Source organism: Erythrolamprus reginae, chromosome 2 (genome assembly GCF_031021105.1).
Source record: "Erythrolamprus reginae isolate rEryReg1 chromosome 2, rEryReg1.hap1, whole genome shotgun sequence".
NCBI classification, from domain to species: Eukaryota; Metazoa; Chordata; class Lepidosauria; order Squamata; family Dipsadidae; genus Erythrolamprus; species Erythrolamprus reginae.
In genome coordinates, this window is record NC_091951.1 from 129,800,860 (window position 1) to 129,821,949 (window position 21,090).

General features: G+C 36.1%; 1 protein-coding gene across 2 annotated transcripts in view; it reads left to right on the forward strand.

The window, feature by feature from the left end:
* LOC139160966 (rho GTPase-activating protein 7-like) overlaps window positions 1-18,864 on the forward strand; it is a 93,681-nt gene extending 74,817 nt beyond the window's left edge. For both annotated transcript variants that reach the window (XM_070739466.1, XM_070739467.1), the window contains exons 5-14: window positions 71-1,437; window positions 2,054-2,224; window positions 3,569-3,728; window positions 4,877-5,075; window positions 9,778-9,994; window positions 13,026-13,140; window positions 15,051-15,266; window positions 15,852-16,069; window positions 17,896-18,072; window positions 18,392-18,864. In XM_070739466.1, the coding sequence (XP_070595567.1) occupies window positions 71-1,437; window positions 2,054-2,224; window positions 3,569-3,728; window positions 4,877-5,075; window positions 9,778-9,994; window positions 13,026-13,140; window positions 15,051-15,266; window positions 15,852-16,069; window positions 17,896-18,072; window positions 18,392-18,494 (2,943 nt within the window). In that variant the 3' untranslated portion in view covers window positions 18,495-18,864. The remainder of the gene's footprint in view (window positions 1-70; window positions 1,438-2,053; window positions 2,225-3,568; window positions 3,729-4,876; window positions 5,076-9,777; window positions 9,995-13,025; window positions 13,141-15,050; window positions 15,267-15,851; window positions 16,070-17,895; window positions 18,073-18,391) is intronic.
* Window positions 18,865-21,090: the final 2,226 nt, after the last annotated feature.

Here is a 21,090-nt window from a genome sequence, read left to right on the forward strand (position 1 = left end):
ATCAATGCTATTTTCAGATCTTAATTATTTATGTGATATTATGTGTTAAATTTCTTTGTTTTGCTTTAAGAGTGATGAGTCTGAAGATGAAGAACCTTGTGCAATAAGTAACAAATGGACTTATGAGAAAGGTACCAAAAGATGGTCCCATCTGGAAAATATAGAGGTTTCTTGTGCACTAAGACCTGACAACCTGAGACTTAAAAGCAACGGCAGTGGGGATATTATATTTTCAGATCAAGGAGACATTCATGACAAAAGTTCAGTTCATAGTTCTAGCAGTGGAGATAGTGATGTAATCAATTTTCCAAAGATTTGCAATGTTGAGACCAGCAGAAGCTCTTCAACCTGTTCCTCGAATAAATTGGCATCCCCTGACTCTGTTTCCATTTGCTCTCCTTCTCTTATTGAGACCTTGACAACTGAGGACAAGAACGTGGATAAACTATGCCATAAAAAAGGAAACTGTTTCTTAAAGAAAATAGAGAAGCTGCGCTTAAGAAGTGGCACCTGTAAGAAACAAATGCATTTGAAGGCCAAATTCAACATTAGTGAGCCGACTCTCCTCGAGGGATTGAGTGAAGAAAAGATGAGAAGCTTAAATTGCATAGACATTTCTGATGCACCAGTGAGTCGGGCGATACAGCCTTCTTACTATCTCCAGAGCTGTAGCAGTAGCAGCAGCAGCAGCCAGTCTGGAGACAGTAGCACTGTGAGCACCCCAAGCCCAGTCAGCAAAGTAAGGAGACACAGTAAAAGAGGAGAAATGTATGCTGAAGAGTTTGATCCCAGCAAGCTTTCCTTAAGGAGTGATTTTTCTGAGCAAAACTTCAACAGTGAGATATGTTTACACAAAAACAAAGTATTTCAGGTACCACAAGGTCATAAGCCTGGGACTTTCCCCAAAGCACTTACATATAGTCTGTTGTCTCCAATAGACAATACCTCAGTAAACTGGAGAACAGGGAGTTTTCATGGATGCCAGAGAAGCAGGGATAAGTTTAATTCTCAGGAGCCAGAAGGATCATGTGACTCTCCTTCACTGATGGATAACAGGCTGAGTATATATGACAATGTGCCAGAAAATCTTCACAAAGTGAATTCACCAGAGACTGATGATGATGATGTCTTTACGGAACTAGACAATGTTATGGAACATGTGAATGGACTTAGGAAGTTGGTCAGCCAATGGACAGAGAAGTTATCTGATGATGGTGATTCTGATTCTGCAAGTTACTCTAATCAATCCACTTCTCCATGCCCGTCATCTCCTAAAGAAATCCATCTTGAAATTAAAAAGCATTCAGAAGAAAAATCAGCAGAATTGCCAAATATTGATGGTGAAGACAACTGCAGACACCTTGGTGAACAGGGTCTAATGGAACTGACGTATGTAATGGGAACAGGAACAGGGATGATACCAACCCATTCCATCAGGTTTGTTGAAATTGCAAAGAATCACAATAAAATGTGAAATGTGTAACAAATAAGTTAATCAGACTGATTAACCCTAAAAGCAGTCTATGTTAAATGCTGCTGAATTAAATTGCTTAATAATGACAATGACAACTGAACTAAATGTCAAATGTTTCAAGTTATGATGTATAATTATTATGATTGGAAAGTTATTAACTGTATAAATTAAGTAATGGATGGGAAAAGAAAGTAGAGTTATTACCAACAATAATAGGCATCTTAGATGCAATTTCAAAGCATCTGGAACACTTAACATTGATAAACTTGCCATCAGTCAATTGCAAAAGGCAGCTTTACTTAGAACAGCTTATATTCTAAGACAGTGGTGTTTAATAATATTAAACAACAATATCTGCTTAACCTTACCCAGATGGATGGGAAGAAATTGATAGGTGTACAGGAATACCAAATCCAGTTTAATGATCTGGTGGATTGTGCAACCCAGTATAATATTATATTCTTATCAGATATTTTCAAATATTTAGAATTTTCAATGGACCAGTATACCTTTCAATATAGAATTGAGTAGTAAAAATGGCATTAATATGAAAAAGCATTTATGGTTTTTGTTTTTCAGGCATGTGAGAAGACCCTGGTCTAGTAGAGAAGGCACACATTTTGAAAGTCTTTCTTCACAAATGGACAGCCAATCAGCAACTTGTCTGAGCCGCATGCAAAAGCTTGCTTTATTAAAACTAACTACTTTAATGGATAAATACTCTCCTTCTAGCAAGCAAGGATGGAACTGGTAAGTTAAAAGAAATTAAGGGCTTTAGAATTTTATGGGCAAAATTAATAATGTTCCACTTTTACAGGAGTGCACTGTGCATTTCTTAAATATACCCTTTACATCAACAAGTAATTCTTGATGTTCTAGTTTGGCTCTGAAACTAGAACATTGATTAGCATATTATGGTAGAAAGTGAAACATTCAAAACATTGCCTACCTTAATTTAAATAAAGGTAGTTCGGTTGAAGTTATTCTCAAAGTCTACTCATATCTCTGCTGCTTGTTTTCCAGCAGGGCTGCCACATGATCCCAGAAAAATATTAGTTTAAGGAGGTGCCACTTGTGTCTTGAATTGTTTTGTCTATTTTCAGTGTGGCTCATAGCACAGCTCTGCTTTCTACAGTAATTCCATCGTTGCATTATGTTAGTGATGTAGAATTTTATACAAACCATTTAATATGTTGTATCTAAATTAAAAACAAGCAGTTAACAGACTTTAGGGAATATTTTGGTATAGATTTAAGATAGACCAAGAAAGATATAAGCAGCAGTAGAATCCTAAAGGCAAATGAATGATATTAGAGATAAGCTCGTTTGTGGTCATTTGCTGTATGTAAATATTGAATACTGATATTGATACAAGATTCAATAATACTGATATTGAATCTTCAGCTTAAGGCAGAAGAAATAAAGTCATGTTTTCATCCTGAGCCCTCCCATTTCTCTTACCTGTTTGGCCTTCTCCTGATGCAAGGATGGAGCGGGATAGGAGCCATGGTTTTTGGCACATTATGGGATACAGATATTGTGCAAGCTTAACAGATCTACTTAGCATCTTTTTAGTATAAATCACATTATTGAAACCAATAATTTTGCTATCAAAAACTGATGTTGTAAACTTGTAATCAAGAGATACTAAGAAGCTTTGAAAGTGAAAGGAAATTGGAATTAGAGGGAAGGTTCAGCCTGACAAGGGGGCATTGATTCTGCATCACATTTCTACCCTAATGCAGAAGAACCTGGAAATATTGTTTGTCATCTGTCATTATCATGAAATGCAATGATAAAAATTTACTTTAAAGTTTAAAAAATGTTGCTTATTTATTCACTTAAAAAATAAAAGTCAACCAAAGGGAAAATTGTAAATAAAATCTCCCTCAATTGTACAAATAGCTACAGTATGTCTAAATAGCTTGTTTCTCTATAAAGTTGAAATTTATTAAGCAATGCAAGTAATGTCATATTGACATTGCTTTGTTACCTCAGGGGTATTTTAACCTAATCAAAAATCTGGTTATATCCACTTAGTTCTGTGGCACCCAGACACCCTTGTTTACTAATGAATTATTTTCATATTTTCAGGACTATTCCAAAATTCATTAGAAAAATAAAAGTCCCTGATTATAAAGATAAAAATGTATTTGGAGTACCATTGCAATTAAATGTTCAAAGAACAAGTCATCCTCTTCCAAGGAGTATATTCCAAGCTATGGACTACTTAAGACACAATTTTCTTGACCAGGTACCAATATGAAATGTGTTTAGGTTCATATCTTTAGGGTTTTTTTTTCTCTATTTGTCTGTCTGTCTCTGTCTCTCTCTCATACAGGGGTGGGTCCCTATCGGTGTGGGTACTCTGGTAGCAGCCCACTGATGATGCAATTTAGTTGTGACAGCTCTGCTGCCATCTTTCCCAGTCTGTACATGTCACCATTTATTTTTGTAATTTTTGGCGCTTTTTTCCTGGTTTGGATGGCTTCTCAGCTGTGTTTCAGCTTGAAATGTCCTTCTGTGCATCCACGGAAGTAGAATTGCATGATGGGATGTTGCAGTGCGCACTGGTAGCAAAAGATAAGTGGAATCCACCCATCTGTGCGTGTGCGCGCAAGCACGCACACAAACACACACCAGTAGAAGTCCAGTACACAAATTTATCAGGACCTGAGAATTATTGTTAGTTATTATTACTGTTTATTTAATTTGTATCTCACTTTTATTTTTACTAGAACTCAAGGTAGCAATCATATCCCATATACCTTTCTGGTCCTATATTACCCACAATAACAATCCTGTGAGGCGGTTTAGGCTGAGACAGAGTGACTGGCCCAAAGTCACCCAGCTGGCTTTCATGGCTAAGGTGGAACTTGAACTCATGGTTTCCAGCTGGGTGCCTTAAACATTAGACCAAACTAGCTCTATTGGCATGTAATTGCTACTTAAACAACTTGGTACTTAAATAGATACATTGTCTTCGACCATGATTCATTTTGACACACATTTGATGACAAACTCTCTTTTTGTCCCTGACCCATCTTTTAGCTTTCAGACCTGTTTTTCATAAATCTTTTTAAAGAAAAATCTCTAGGATGCCGACGTTTCTAGTCCATGTCCTTTCTGCTAAATCTAAACTATATATTTCATTCATTTGATGTTTGGAGCATGAAGTTGCTTTATGGGGTTGATCATGGTTATACATAAGATCACTTTCTCAAGTTTTTCTCCTTCTTAATTGTAATTGTTAATACATGTTGTGCACTTGACACTAATATTTTGATACATTAATATATAGTAATTAGTCCTATTCAGTCTCTGTGTGTGTGTGTCTATATTTATCGTTATCTATCTATATATCTATATTTATATTTACTTTTAAAACATTCTGTTTTCTAGGTTGGTCTTTTCAGAAAATCTGGTGTTAAATCTAGAATCCTCTACTTAAGAGAAATGAATGAAATTAATCCAAATAACATAAATTATGAGGGTCAATTGGCCTTTGATGTGGCAGACATGTTGAAGCAGTATTTCCGGGATCTTCCAGAACCTATATTCACTAGCAAGCTCTGTGAAACCTTCCTGCACATCTATCAATGTATGTAGATTCTTTATTGTTCTGAGGTAAAAGATGGACGAGGGGTCATTTCTGGTGGAGGATATGAGGAAGGTGTTTCTGGCTCATTCAGTTTAATGAGGGTAGTGGAGAATTCCCCCCACCCCCCTAGATAACCACATTAAGAGCAATAGAGGCAAGGGTTGGTATTGTATGTGACTTGATGGAATAATTAGGCTAGGTAACTAGTGTGTTATGAAACCCCCCAGTGTGGGTTTAAATGTTTGCACAAGCACTTGATTGAAGTGATGCCTAGATTGGACAGCTATTTTAGTCATCTAGTATGAATGAAACTTCATAAACTGGCAGATGGTCATCTATAATTTTAAGATTATATATTATAATATTATTTTTTGAAACAGTGTCATCTGATGGGACTCAAGAGGTATCCGTTTTCCAGAGTCTGTCCTTCCTGAGATCTGGATGACCCCAGTCTTGTTTGCTTTCTGGGAGATTATAAAAACTTAGTTTTCTCCTCAGATATGGGTCTGAGATATTAGTGGAGCTTAGTATGGATATTTGATTTTGCATTGCCAAGTACTTATATACTTGTCAAGTACTATCTGAATCAAATTGGGGTTATTTCATGATTAAAAAAATATTTATATATATTTTGGTTAGCCACCTATAGTTATTTTTTAAATAAGAGATCACATAAATTTGTTAAATTGATTAATTCATTTCTGGACATTTAAATTATTATTTTATCCCTGAAATAAATTATCTTATGCTTTTTAAATATAATCATAGTGGTACTGCTACTGGTACTACTAACTAAGGCACCAGTTATAGTCAGGCAGAATAGCTTCTCTTGGTTTCTCTTAGAAATGCAAAGATTCTTAATGATTCACTATTTAGTTCATAGAAACATAGAAACATAGAAGTCTGACGGCAGAAAAAGACCTCATGGTCCATCTAGTCTGCCCTTATACTATTTTCTGTATTTTATCTTAGGATGGATATATGTTTATCCCAGGCATGTTTAAATTCAGTTACTGTGGATTTATCTACCACATCTGCTGGAAGTTTGTTCCAAGGATCTACTACTCTTTCAGTAAAATAATATTTTCTCATGTTGCTTTTGATCTTTCCCCCAACTAACTTCAGATTGTGTCCCCTTGTTCTTGTGTTCACTTTCCTATTAAAAACACTTCCCTCCTGGACCTTATTTAACCCTTTAATATATTTAAATGTTTCGATCATGTCCCCCCTTTTCCTTCTGTCCTCCAGACTATACAGATTGAGTTCATTAAGTCTTTCCTGATACGTTTTATGCTTAAGACCTTCCACCATTCTTGTAGCCCGTCTTTGGACCCGTTCAATTTTGTCAATATCTTTTTGTAGGTGAGGTCTCCAGAACTGAACACAGTATTCCAAATGTGGTCTCACCATCATTCTATATAGTGGGATCATAATCTCCCTCTTCCTGCTTGTTATACCTCTAGCTATGCAGCCAAGCATCCTACTTGCTTTCCCTACCGCCTGACTGCACTGTTCACCCATTTTGAGACTGTCAGAAATCACTACCCCTAAATCCTTTTCTTTTGAAGTATTTGCCAACACTGAACTGCCAATACAATACTCAGATTGAGGATTCCTTTTCCCCAAGTGCATTATTTTACATTTGGAAACATTAAACTGCAGTTTCCATTGCTTAGACCATTTATCTAGTAAAGCTAAATCATTTACCATATTACAGACGCCTCCAGGAATATCAACCCTATTGCACACTTTAGAGTCATCGGCAAATAGGCAAACCTTCCCTACCAAACCTTCCCCTATGTCACTCACAAATATATTAAAAAGAATAGGACCCAGAACAGATCCTTGTGGCACACCGCTTGTAACCTGACTCTGCTCAGAATACTCGCCATTAACAATAACTCTCTGATGTCTACGCTTCAGCCAGCTGCAAATCCATTGAACTATCCAGGGATTAAGTCCAATCTTCACTAATTTATCTATCAGCTCTTTATGTGGAACCGTATCAAAGGCTTTGCTGAAGTCCAGGTAGGCAATATCCACGGCACCACCTTCATCCAACACCTTTGTGACATAGTCAAAGAAATCAATGAGATTAGTCTGACATGATTTGCCTTCAGTAAAGCCATGCTGATTTGGGTCTAATAAGTTATTGTTTTTTAGGTGCTGATTTATCCTCTTTTTGAGTAGAGTCTCCATCATTTTAACTACAACTGATGTCAAGCTAACTGGCCTGTAGTTACCAGCTTCTTCTCTACTGCCCTTCTTGTGAATAGGCACAACACTGGCCATTCTCCAATCCTCAGGAACTTCTCCTGTTAACAAGGATTGGTTAAACAAATCAGTCAGGGGGGTAGCAAGGACAGATCTGAGTTCTTTAAGAACTCTGGGGTGGATGCCATCTGGACCCATTGCCTTATTTATCTTTAATCGTTCAAGTTCTTCTAAGACATCGGCTTCTAAGATCACTGGAGCTGAATCCGTACAGCTGGAAGCAATGCTATATCCCTCTATAGTATTATTTTGTAAGGTGTCTTTTGAGAAAACTGAACAGAAGTAGCTATTGAAATGGTCAGCGATCTCCTTATTCCCATTAATGCATGTATTATTCCCGGTACTAAGCTTCGTGATGCCGCAGTTTTTCTTCTTCTTATCATTAATATATCTGAAGAAGGTTTTATCCCCCTTCTTTACAGATTTGGCAATTTCTTCCTCTTTTGAGGCTTTAGCAGCATATATTATCTGTTTCGCCTCCTTCTGTCTCATTTTATATACCTCCCTATCAGCTATACTTCCAGACTCTTTATACCTCCTATAGGCAGCCTTTTTTTCATTGACTATAGCCCTTACATCATTGCTAAACCATAGCGGTTTCTTCTTCCTTTTACCTTTAGTTATTTGTCTTACATACAGTCCAGTGGCTTTTAAGATGGCCTTTTTTAATACAGTCCACTGGATGCTCGCTCCTGCCATTTTATCCCTCCCCTTTAATTCATTATCTAAATATTCTCCCATTGCATTAAAATTTGTTTTTCTGAAATCCAATACTTTGGTTGCATTATAGGATTGCTCACAATGAGTTTTTACATCAAACCACAAACATAGATGGTCACTGCAACCTAAATTTTCTCCCACCTTGACATCTGAAACCCAATTCCCATTCGTAAAAACTAAATCTAGAATATTCTCCCCTCTAGTTGGTGTCTTAACCCGCTGTGCCAGAGCTGCTCCTGTAAAGGCCTCTACTATATTCTTACTTTTGCATGTAAGGGCACTGGGGATATTCCAGTCAACATCAGGCATGTTGAAATCACCCATAACCACAATATCTCCCTTTACTGCCATTTGGGTAATTTCATCCACCATCTTGTTGTCATATTCCTCGGATTGCCCTGGAGGCCTATAGATCACCCCAATTCTAATGACAGAACCTTCTTTATTTTGCATGCAAATCCAGAGAGTCTCTAGATCTTGACACGTATTTTGAATTAGTGTTGTTTTTAGACTTTCTTTAATATAAATGGCTACTCCACCTCCCCTTCTCTCTATTCTATCCTTCCTATACAGTGTATATCCTGGTATGGATATTTCCCATTCATTAGAATCCTTAAACCATGTCTCAGTTATGGCAACCAGGTCCAAATTATCTCTAGATATTATGGCCATTAATTCACAGAGCTTGTTGCTCAAGCTTCGAGCATTTGTGCACATTACCCGAAGAACATTATTTTCGTTATTAGTTTGCCCCTTATCATCAACAACTACATCTATATTATTTGCAGCTCCCTTTTCATAAGCTTCCAAAAACTGCTTTATCCTCATTGGTCGGGGACAGAAATCACCCACATCAGTTACATCTCTGTCCCCTTTACCTAGTTTAAATGCCTGTCCAAAAAAGTTCTGAATTCCTCACTGAGCACCTGGGTACCTCTGTATGATGGATGCAAACCATCCCTCTTAAACAACTCCCTATTAGACCACCTACTGACATCATGACTTACATAGCCAAAACCTTCAGCTTTACACCACTGCCTTAACCACACATTAAACTCTCTGATACACGTTGTTTTATCCTCTTGGCCACAAACCGGTAACACCTCTGAGAAAGTCACTGAATCAGTTATTTTACCCAGCTCCACACTTAGACATTGAAAATCTCTTTTTACTACATTAACATTTCTCTGGGACAAATCATTTGTGCCAAGATGCACCACCACATCAACGTTATTACCTTTACTCACAGTCTTAACAATGTTTGTAATCCGCCTCCTGTCCCTGCTGGCAGTGGCCCCTGGGAGACACCTCAGCACCTTAACCACATCCTTGCTCTGTCCCAAATCAACACCTCTAACGGTCGAATTCAATTAATTATAATTAGTCTTTGATATATTCTGTATTCCTTAATTTAGATTTTAACACAGTTCAACATAACTTGAATGTAGACCCGGGTGGCAAGTTCTTTTTAAGATTATACTGTACTGTACTTTGTTTCCCCCAAAATAAGACCCTGTCTTTTTTCTTTCTTTTTTTTTTTGGAACCCTGAAATAAGTGCTTGGCCTTATTGCCATGTACAGTACTCAAAAGCTCGATTGGGCTTATTATTAGGGTATGTCTTATTTTGGGGAAAACATTATATATACATGTTTAAGAAATGTTTTTAGAGATAACATACCTAATTCCTCTTTTTCTTCCTCTTTTTAGACCTGCCAAAAGATCAGCAATTTTGTGCTGTCCAGGCTGCTATTCTTCTTCTCCCAGATGAAAACCGTGAAGCTCTGAAAATTCTCTTGTTCTTCCTGAGAGATGTTGTGACGTTTGTGGAAAAAAATCAGATGACTCCAACCAATATAGCTGTGTGTCTGGCACCATCTTTATTCCACCTCAACACCTTGAGGAGAGACAGTTCTTCATCTTCCAGGTATGAACCAAAGTTTGCTTCCTGGCAGGTCTTTTGAGAGATTGTTTGGTCATTTAAAGAGAATAAATAAAGCTCGAATAAAAAAAATCTATGAAAGAGTGACTGCATTGACATTAAAGAGAAGAGCAAAAAACCTGGATTTTGGGGTTGGATGACATTCCCCCCAAAATAACGTTGTTTGGGAAAGGACAGAAAGACTCAGACAATATAATGAATGGTGTTGATGTAAGCTTAGATATTTTATTTCTTGCTTCCAGTTTCTTTTTACTAATTTTTACTCAATTTTTTCTCCTTCCAATTCATTTTACAAAGCACTATTTTCCCTGGAAGATAATGTGGAAACTGATATGTTCTGTTCTATGGGCAATTCTGATTATAATTCTTGATCATAATATGTTGGGTAGCAATGCAGTTTTTACTAAAATAAATATAGAGTGTGGTAGAATAGAAAATAAATAAGCCACCTTCCTCCCTTGATTTTTCCACGAGGAATGCTTGAGAACACTTCTAATTCCACATCATCCTATCTAATGTTTAAATAATGCACAAGGAACAAAGCTGGTTGATGGAAACTTGCCTCTGTGAAAAGTACCCTTTGAAACCGTAGATAATGTTTTGCCTTCCAGATATTCCAGATTCTGTTTGTTTGAAGTTGAAGACAGTTTAGTTTGCCAACCTATAAGCTTGTGGTTTATGATGAGTATAGAGAGAAACTACACAAGATTATAAATTGTCAGGCAATATAGAGGAATAGGCAGACTTTAAGTGTATATAATTGTTTTGAGCTTCTTGCATCATCAGTCACTTTAGTGTGGCTTCCTCCCACACTGCTCTAATAACACAAGAACACAAGTCCTGTGAGACCTAATTTTTTTGCCAATATTGCTCCACCTCCTGGAAGAGTCACAATTGGGTTAGCAAATAGCCACAGAATTCAGTGTTCCCACAAGACCATTTGAAACCAGAGTAATGTGGGAAGCAATCCCACCAATGGAATGAAAAAAATTAACCAATACAACTTTTCTTGAGAAACAGTAAGTGGCAGCTAACTTTTAAAGCCCTTAAAATATATAAAAATACAAGAATACTGTAGTTATGTTTTGCAGGAAATATATCAGATTTCTGCAACCTGGTACTCCCCCAATAAATCTGTAGTATATCAGATTGAGGAAAATGTAATATAAAATACATGATATGATAATTCCCAAAATATGTTGGACATTTGAAAACGCCTCAGTTTGTAATTCCTAAGATTGATTGAAGTGAAGAGTTATTTTTGTTTTAGACATGGGGTGAGAAATCTTTGTAAATATATATGCCTGTGTAATATAAATGTATAAAGAATTTATAGAGAACTAAAAATGGCATGGATTGTACATGTGTTGAATATCTGTCCACTGTTGTATGTTATAGTTAGCAGTTGTACATGAAACACTCTTCAGCTTATAGGCTTTGAATGTTTGTTGTAGGTTAAGATCTGAGTACTAGTTTTATTTTTGCAGGATGGGGATCTGGAAAAATAAATAATAGTTCAATTTCTGCCAGAGGTGAAGAGAGGTAAAACATTTGAAGAATGCATTTTAAGAGGCGTACAAATCCCAGATGTGCGTCAGGCAATAAAACAAGTCTTGTGATGTTTAGCATTCCCCAGGGAGAGAAAGAAAACGAAGATGATGACAACCCTGTCAGTCATAAAGAGTGAAAATGTGGCCAGGGCCAGAAATGTGTCAGAAAAAAATGGAGGGGAAATATCACATCGTTTTTTTATTTCTAGACAAAGAAATTTGTAGTTCTATGGAGGTTTGCAAGTTTTAGAGATGGTGGTGGAGGAGACTAATACTTCATTTTTTTTTCTATCTACAAAAGTAGGCTTTATCTTACTAGGTAAGGAAGCCATTCTTTTAGAAATGGGAAATTTTCTGCATTAATTTCTTGAAATTTAAATTAAATTTTTGTATTTTATTACTGATATCAGTGCAGGGACATCAAAGAGCCCTCTCTAATAGCTCTGATTTCAGAATTGAGGTTAACAATATCTATGTCTGTTTGTCATCCCCTTCCTTCCTTCCTTCCTTCCTTCCTTCCTTCCTTCCTTCCTACCTACCTAATCTATCATCTATCCATCTATCTATCTACTATATCTATCTATCCACCACCTACCTAATCTTTAAAGGTAAAAAAATGGTCCAAGATAGAGCTAGTAGAGGTTCTTTGCAATAAAGGTTTTGGCCAGATGCCACAAGTAAATGTTAAAAATCAAAATATGAAAAATAATGTCTGGCAAAGCATTGAGAATTCTTGAATAATGGGATTGGCTTTTCCTCTGCATTTTTGGCCCAGCTTTTATTAAAAAAAATTAATGATACCAGACAAATCAGTGGCTGCTTTGTGTGTTTAACTGAAACAAAATTAACACTTGCCCTGTTTGGATAAACTCACTGAATGCTCCACAAAAGAGATATTACATTAACAGGATAATATATTGGTTTATCTTATTCTCATTTGCAGTTTTTAAAGTGATATTTGATATAACTAGAAATGCAAAACGAATGGGTGAAACAAGACTGTAATAGTCATAGGAAATTGTTTATATTACAGTCTACTTTTTTTCAATGTCTTAGTGTTTTTCCCCTTCTGCATTATACCACCCTAAGATTTGGTTCAATGCATTGTATCCTCCCTGCCATCTTATCTCTGCTCTCCCAGGAGTTGGGACCCATCTTGTCCACCTCTTCACACCTCTCTAGTCATATCTATGCCCAGTTGCTCCTCTTCCTCCCATACAAGGAAACCAGCCAAGAGAACCACCCCTGCAAAACATAAAGCGTCAATATCAGTTCAGAGATGGCGAAATTATATCTACTGGTTATAACTGCCCAATGTCTTATCTTACATTTTCCACATGCAACATACAGTATAACTACTTTCTTTTCCATTTATCCCTTCTATCCAAAGTAGCAAATGTATTTTCTAAACCAGAACTCCTGGCCAGTGATCAAAACAATGAAATTGTTCCATTTTGCTTTTCAAGATCTAGCCAAAGGAAGCTCAGTACAGGAAAACCTGATCAGAGGGATTTGAATGAGAACTTGGCTGCAACGCATGGGCTGGCCCATATGATCATGCAGTGCCACAGACTATTTGGGGTAGGTAGTGCATTTTCAAGAACATTTATTTTAAACATTTTTTACTCTAAAATTTAGGAAGTAGAATCTGAATACATTGCTAACTGAAAAGTGGAAGATTATTTTTTAATCCCTTTTTCAAATTACTGGCAAGAATAATGCAATCCAAAGTATTCATCACTATACTTGCTTGCACTTCCTTAGACAGGTAGATCTCTACTTATGACTGGTTGCTTAATGACCATTTGAAATATAAGGAACCCAGATTTGTAGCCTATAAACCACTTTGGCTATTATAAAATGTCAGTGACTGTATTTGAAATGTTTACAACTGGCTCATTTTATGACTGGCTGCAGCATTCTTTGGCCACATGTCCATGCTTTGCGTCTTTTTTGTTAGTTTCCAGCATTTTAGCAGATTTTAGCAGAATGTATTCACATTTACGATCCTGGAATTTATTTGGCAATCTTAGTGATTCACTAAATGACAACCTCAAAAATGTAGTAAAACCAGGTCTGATCATATGGATGCCATGACTTGCTATAACAGGTTATGAGCACATATCTGGTCACAATTGTGGTCATAAGATGAGGACTACCTCAGCTGTAGTTATCTTTAATTCCACAGATTTAAAATAGTTTTTTTTTTAGAAAAAGATTTTTTTAGTGTATTTTAGTGAAATGAATGTTCTATCAGTTTTGAATTCAATTCAAAATGTAAAGCTTTGTTTTTAAATTAAAATATCTAATTGTCTTCATTTTGTTTTGCCCTGTTTGGGTGTTTTACTTGATTCCTTCTTGGTTTATTTTAAATATGGGATCAGAAATAATTTGGGGCCATGAGTCATCTGTTCACCAATCTTTAGTTGCTTGTAATAGAAAAACTGATATTTTCCAAACTGATCTAAAACTTTCTTAACATTATGGGGGAAGTGTGACTTTCCTGTTTCTGCTTTAAGAATAGCATGGCTATAATTATTCTCATTCAGCCCCATTTTTAAAGATTTGTTGGCGTCTCTTCTGCTATATTTACAATATCATTTTGCAATGAAAGTTTAATCGTCTGCTGGGAAGCCAACCTGGTTAAAAGTAAAGCATGTTTTGCATGTCAGCATTTGCAGTGATATTGCCTGGTTCCAAAATGCTTCTTTATACAAATATAAGAGTTGTTTTGATACAGGATGTGCAGCAAATAAATTTAATAAATAAATAAATAAGCAATAGTCTGCTGTTCAAAAAAAATCTATTATCCATTTTAAGATAGGAAATGTTATCTGTAAATGAGCTGGGCTTTTATAAGAAATCACATATACTCAGCTCAGAGTCTTCTATTATTTGTAACTCATTTGGCTTTCTGCAGTTTATAAACTTTACTTATTCCTTCTATTTCCTCAGATGGTAGAATGCAAATATGTATGAGAAAGTGGGGGGGGGGCTGGATAGGAAGTGTCAAAGATCAGAAATCAAGAGACTTACAGAGTCTAATTTGTGCAAAGTGCAGAACCAGAAAAGTGAACTTCAGAGTTCAGATATTTAGCATTATCTTTTTTCCCCCTTTTCCTTTTGTACCGAAAACTGGCAATGAATTTCCCAGGGATAGGAACAAAACTCCAAGGGTATGAAAGTTGCCTTTGTACATTAAGCCCTAATTTGCACGTTATACTATTCTTTTCTTCAGTTCTTTAAACCCATGTCTCTAGAAGTGTATTTCTCAACTTTACCAGTTTAAAGATGTGTAGATTTCAACCTCCAGAATTTCCTAGCCAGTTAAGAGTACCATAGTCATTCCTACATGTGCTGAATGTATACAGATTCCCATTCTGATTTGGGGGTGTATTTTCTTCATGCACATAAAGCTATAATGTACTATTTATTGAAAGTAATGCTACTTTTTCTTTCAAGCCAATGTAAATATGTGTCCTCTTTTTTAGGTACCCAACTATTGCTTTGATCAGGAGTATGAAAATGAGCACAACCAAGCAGATTCAGTTGAAGTAGCTCCACATCAACCCATTTTAATGAAATATTCTAACATAGTGACATCTCTGGAACACTTCATGCAGGATCTACTCAGAGATTCCAAAGAAAAATTCAAGAACTGGGTCACTTGCTCCGTCTTAGAAGGAGTAGACTCTGCATATAAGAAGGTAATTTAGCAATTACGCCTTAAGGCATTTTTAAGCATGGAATCCTCCTGAATTTAGCAGTATAAACTTCAATTCTATAGAACTATAAAAATGAACAGAAATTGCACTGAGCCAGCCTAAAATACTACTGATATTTCAAGACACAGTTTGAAAATGGTATTAATACTGTTTCTTAGTGTCTCAACTCCGAAATGTGAGTGAAAATAGTGTTTTTTGTGTTTTAATCATTGTGCATTGTGCCAAACCAAATTAAATGCTTAAAATGTCTCTTAACTGTTTCTTAGAATACATAATGTAACATTTACTGATAAAAATGCCATTGGCCTATTCTTCTTTAGTATAGTTTTTGTCTAAAATCTTTTCTAAATCCTTACCTGAGACTAAGACTACATACAGTCAGGTTTATGTTTAAGCGATGCACATAAGATTGTGTTTGTCCTAAAGGAACATTTGTTACAGGAGTATCCATTCTGTCCCCAAATTGCTTTAATTGTCTTTATATTGAGTCAATTATACTCCTAATTTGTTGAAGCATTGAAGGATAGAAGTGTGCCACATTGTTTAATATATTGACTACATTCTAAGGTGGATGATAACTACCACATCCGTTTATGGAAAAACTCCGTTGAAATTGATGCTGTTCCTAAAGTTATTCTACACCGGATATTGATGGAGCAACATTTGTGGGATCCAAATCTTCAACAAACAAACATCCTGGAGATTTTAGATGATGAAACAGATATTTATCAGTACACAGCAGCAAATATGTCTCCACTTCCTTCAAGAGAATATGTGGTCCTAAGGTTAGAAACTCTAATAAATTTCCATTATTTTGACATCAATTTTGTCAAGCGATGATTTTTATAGTATTATTTGTCATACATTTTCTCAGGGGGAAAAAATCCTAAAAGATTAACTGTATTAACATAGGGATAGAATCAGCATCACATGAAGTGTTAATACCACTTTATAATGCCTTGGCTACACTTGGAATACTGCATCCAGTTTTGATCACCACAATGTAAAAAACATGTTGAGATTCTAGAAAGGGTATAGAGAAAAGCAACAAAGATGATTTGGGGACTGGAAGCTAAAACCAGTTGTGGGTTGCTGCTGGTACGACTAATTGCACGGAGCTCTGCGGCTCTGCTGCGTGAGCGCAGGTTCAAGTGCAATTTTGATTCCTGCACCTGTGCAGATAGCAAAATCTTGCATGAGAATGCATGTGTGTGCATGTTTTGGTGAGGCTTTTGGTTAGATGCATGCAGAGCAAAAAACGTTGCCAAAATACACACGCACATGCATTTCCGTGTAAGCTTTTGCTATCTGCACAGGTGCAGGAAGCAAAATTGCGCTTCAACCCGCACTCACGCACCAGAGCCACAAAGCTGTGCACAATTAGCCATACCTGCAGGAACACAATACTGGATAAAGCATATAAAAAATGGTTGCTGGAATTGGGTAGGCCTACTTTAATGAAAAGGACTCAGGTGACATTATTGCAGTGTTCTGATATCTTGGGCTGCCACAAAGAAGAGAGAGTCAAGTTATTCTCCAAAGCACCTGAGGGACAAGAATGGACAAGAAACAATGGATGGAAACTAATCAAGGAGAGAAGCAGCCTAGAACTTAAGAGATTTCTTGACATTTAGAACGATCAGTGGAATGACTTGCCTCTATAATTTGTGAATGCTCCAACACTGGAAGTTTTAAAGATGAGATTGGACAACCATTTCTCTGAAATGGTATATAATTTTCTACCTAAGCAGGGGTTTGGACTAGAAGACCTCCAAGGTTCCTTAAAACTATCCCATTCCATCCTATCTCATCCTTTGAATCTCCTCATCCTACTATTTTGTTAGGTTCATTGATTAACAAAGCACAAGTGGTTTGCTTGCATATTGCACTAAGGAAAAAACCAATTACTTCCAATGGGTGTAAACATCACAAGTGATTTAAATTACTCTACTGCACTAATTTTTGCTTCAAATTAAGAGTGTAGAGTAGGTTTTGTAAATAACAAATTAGTAAAATATTAATTATGGGGGGAAAGGATTTAAAAATTAATAATTTTCAATGATATTTATGATATCAACTGATCAGCTAAGAAATCTGTGATGGGGTGGGGAGATAGAATTAAGTGACAGGTGATTGCATTCTAAACTTTGTCAATGTAAAGTTTTAATGGTTTGTTATCCAGTACAAATTCTGCAAGTCCTTTGGCAAGCAAATTGTTCTATCCATAGGGTAAACATCCTTTTTCCATATTGAGCTGTAGTTGAATACTCAAAATCTCAGTATTTTAAATAAAAATGATACAATCTCAATGGGTTGTCTGATTCAACTGAAATATTGCAAGAGTTGCCAGTTTAGTGCAGGAGTTTCAAACTCAATTGTATTGTGTGCTTTGATCATGATGTATTGAGGCTGCAGTATGGATTGGATTTTGCCTATATTTGACACACATCCTACATATATTGGGAAATATAATTGTTTATTATAACTAAAATTAGGAATTTGATATAAAAGAAGTGTCATAAAAAGGTTATTTGTCTAGTGTAATATGACTTCAGCTCTTAAATATAACGGGAAATCAAATCTGGTTTTTTTTTCATTTTGCTATTTCCAGAACTTGGCGGACTGATCCTCGAAGTGGCACATGTGTTCTAGCAGCTACCTCAACAGATAACAAAGGTGCTACTGTGAATGGGATTTTGGCTCACGTCATACTTTACCAGTACCTTATAGAAGTTGTTGCTGGTTCCCAGAAATCCAAAGTAACATATGTTTGTCAAATAGATACCAGGTATTTCTTTTATTCTTTTCCTTGAAACTAAAACTTTACCTATGTTCTCTGAACTTAGTTGTTTGTTTGAGGTTATTTCATTATCCAATTTCATAAAGTTATCAGTGAGAGAGAGGTACGCTCCCCATTTATATACCATAATCTACCACTGTGGTGGTATGGTTTCCTTGACAGTTCATTATTTATTATATAGCCTATCTATTTTTATTACAGAAATAAGAGTGATGTGAAATGACACCCTCCCTTCTACCCAAAAAGAAGGAAAAAAAGAATGCTTATTACTTAATTCCTAATATTGTGTTTATTTTTTTTTTACCAGGGGCCGGACTACAGAATGGTATAAGAGGGTTTTTGGTCATATCTGTGCTACGGACATGATAAGGATTAAAGATTCTTTCAAAGCATCCCCTTACCGAAATTAAACCAAAGATAGCAATTTGATGCTTCTGGAGGTGAAGACAAAATCAAATTTTGATTAATTGAAAAAGCAGTATATAAAGCCTTGAAAGAAGAATTTTACAAATGAAAGTTTCAGTTTAAACGTACCTTTCAACTGAATAATTTACACATTCTTTTATAGTGTTTTCCCAAGAAAATGAAATTATTTTGATTACTTAATTTATTTACAAGGAACATCTTTTAATAGTATATTTTAACTAATGTGCAGATGAGATATATTTTCGATGTTTTATTGATTGAAAATGTGAAAGCAATAGTAAAATTTTATCAGCAGCTTGACCAGCTTTTATGCTAATTTTATTATTGTAACGTACAATATATATATATATGTCATAGTTTTTTGTATCTTGAGTTATCTCCTTGAGAATTTATACATTCATTTTTAATGCACCAATTTTTCAGTTTGCTTTATAAGACACGCTCAAGGCAATGTTCAAAGCAGAATAGGCACTTTAAATGGAAAATGTTTACCTTTGGGAAATAATTGCTTAAACAGTGATACATGGAGCTGAAAACACCCTAGATTCACATTCTGTATTTACTTAGTATGCTCAATTTTCATTTGTTTTTGTTTTTATACTGAAAAATGTGGTTAGTCTGATCAAAGATAATCTCACTTTAAAAAAAAAGAAATCTCTATTGAAATTAATGTGTAAGTTTCATTTACAATACTGGATGACACGGTTTTGGATGGGAAATTGAATCAGATGACTAGTTTCATATACAGTGATCCCTCTATTATCGCGAGGGTTCCGTTCCAAGACTCCTCGCGATAAGATTTTTCGCGATGTAGGGTTGCGGAAGTAAAAACACCATCTGCGCATGCGCGCCCTTGTTTTTCTATGGCCGCGCATGCGTAGATGGTGGAGTTTGCGTTCCCCGCCGCCCACGCAAAGGGGAAACCTCGATTCGGCTCCTCACTGCTGCTGCGCTACCGAGCAGATCAGCTGCTGGGCGGCCGAAGGAACCTTCCCTGGGTCTTTCCCCTCTTGCTGGCGGGCGGGCGAGCGGCGGGCATCAGCGAGGAGCCAGGGTTTCCCCTTTGCGTGGGCAGCCGGGAAGACCCAGGTTGGGGGTTCGGGGGGGTGCTGGGAAGCCCCCCAGGCCAGCTGCGACCTTTTAAAACAGCCGCGCCGCTTCCCAGCTGACTCCCGAAGCCAAACGCGGAAGTGATTTTTTTTAATTAATATTTTTTTAAAAATCGCGATATAGCGTTTCGCGAAGATCGAGATCGCGAAACTCGAGGGATCACTGTACATGCTAAACCAATTTGTATCTGCTATGCAAAACATAGCAAATTACATTGTGGCACTGTTCCCAATCAATGGCATATTATTATTACTCTACAATGATTATATTTTTCTAACCACTCCAGTTCTGCCTAATTGTCTTTCATTTTCTCACTCATTCCAGTACATTTGAACTTTTGGTTTAACTCTTTAAAGATTTTTTTCTTCATTTATGAAATAAGTTACCCCATTTTTGCCAGTACTTTTGGCATGCGGATTTCATTTTTTGCCTCTAGCTCTACAAACTTAAAAAGTTTCTCAAAGTATTATATAATTAATATTTTATTACTTGCTGTAAAATATATTGTTTTTCCAGTTGCATAAGCCTGTAACCCACAAGTATTAATTAGGATGATTGCTAACGAACAAGTCCTAACACTAGTTAGCTTGATAGAGTCAAGGTAATCACATTCAGATACATAACTACCCAATGTGTGTATACAATAACAAGGGAAATTTTAAAAAACCCTGCCAATTCAAGTAAATATCTGCCATACTTTTGGTGACATCTGCACCAGCCTATCCTATTCATGTTGTTCAATGTTCATTTTTACAGTGGCGTTTTGTGCAGCTGCTTGCAGATGCCAATGCCAAGCTTTGATTGAGCTTAATAAAATCTACTTAATACATGGATGGAAGACGATTACACTGAGAAATTGAAAAAAAGGGGAAAGGCAGGGGAGAACTACTGCTATATTTTGTGTGTTCGTGCCGTTAGTAGTGATTTCAAATTCTGTATTTTCTCCAGTCTGCCAAGCCATATGATCTAAGTGTTATAGCACAAATTTAAAAAACGTAAGATAAAATCTAGTTGCAGCATTCCACTTGGATATTCTATTTTCTGCTATATTTTATACATACTGCCATCTATTCTGGGCTATTTTGTTAAGGTGTTGTATATATTTAGCCATCCTTTCATTTTATACTTGATGTAGATATTTATATATTATTATAATAACAGCAAATATATTTCATATTAATGTGATATTCTACAAGCCCCTTAGTGAAAGAAATGTGTTTATTACAAGTGTTTTTTTCTAAGCATTTCATTATTGCTTTCATTAGGAATAACTGAATAGCCAAATTGATTTCTTGGTTTGTGATGATAAAATGTAGCTTTTTTTTTTTTTTGAATAATGCATTTTGAATAACGCTAGCCATGTAAAAGAAGTCTTTGGTATTTCTACCACTGTTTATATATTTCCAACAACAAAAAAACCTCTTGCCACATGGCATCAATTTACAAATCTTTAGACATGGAGAGCTGGTG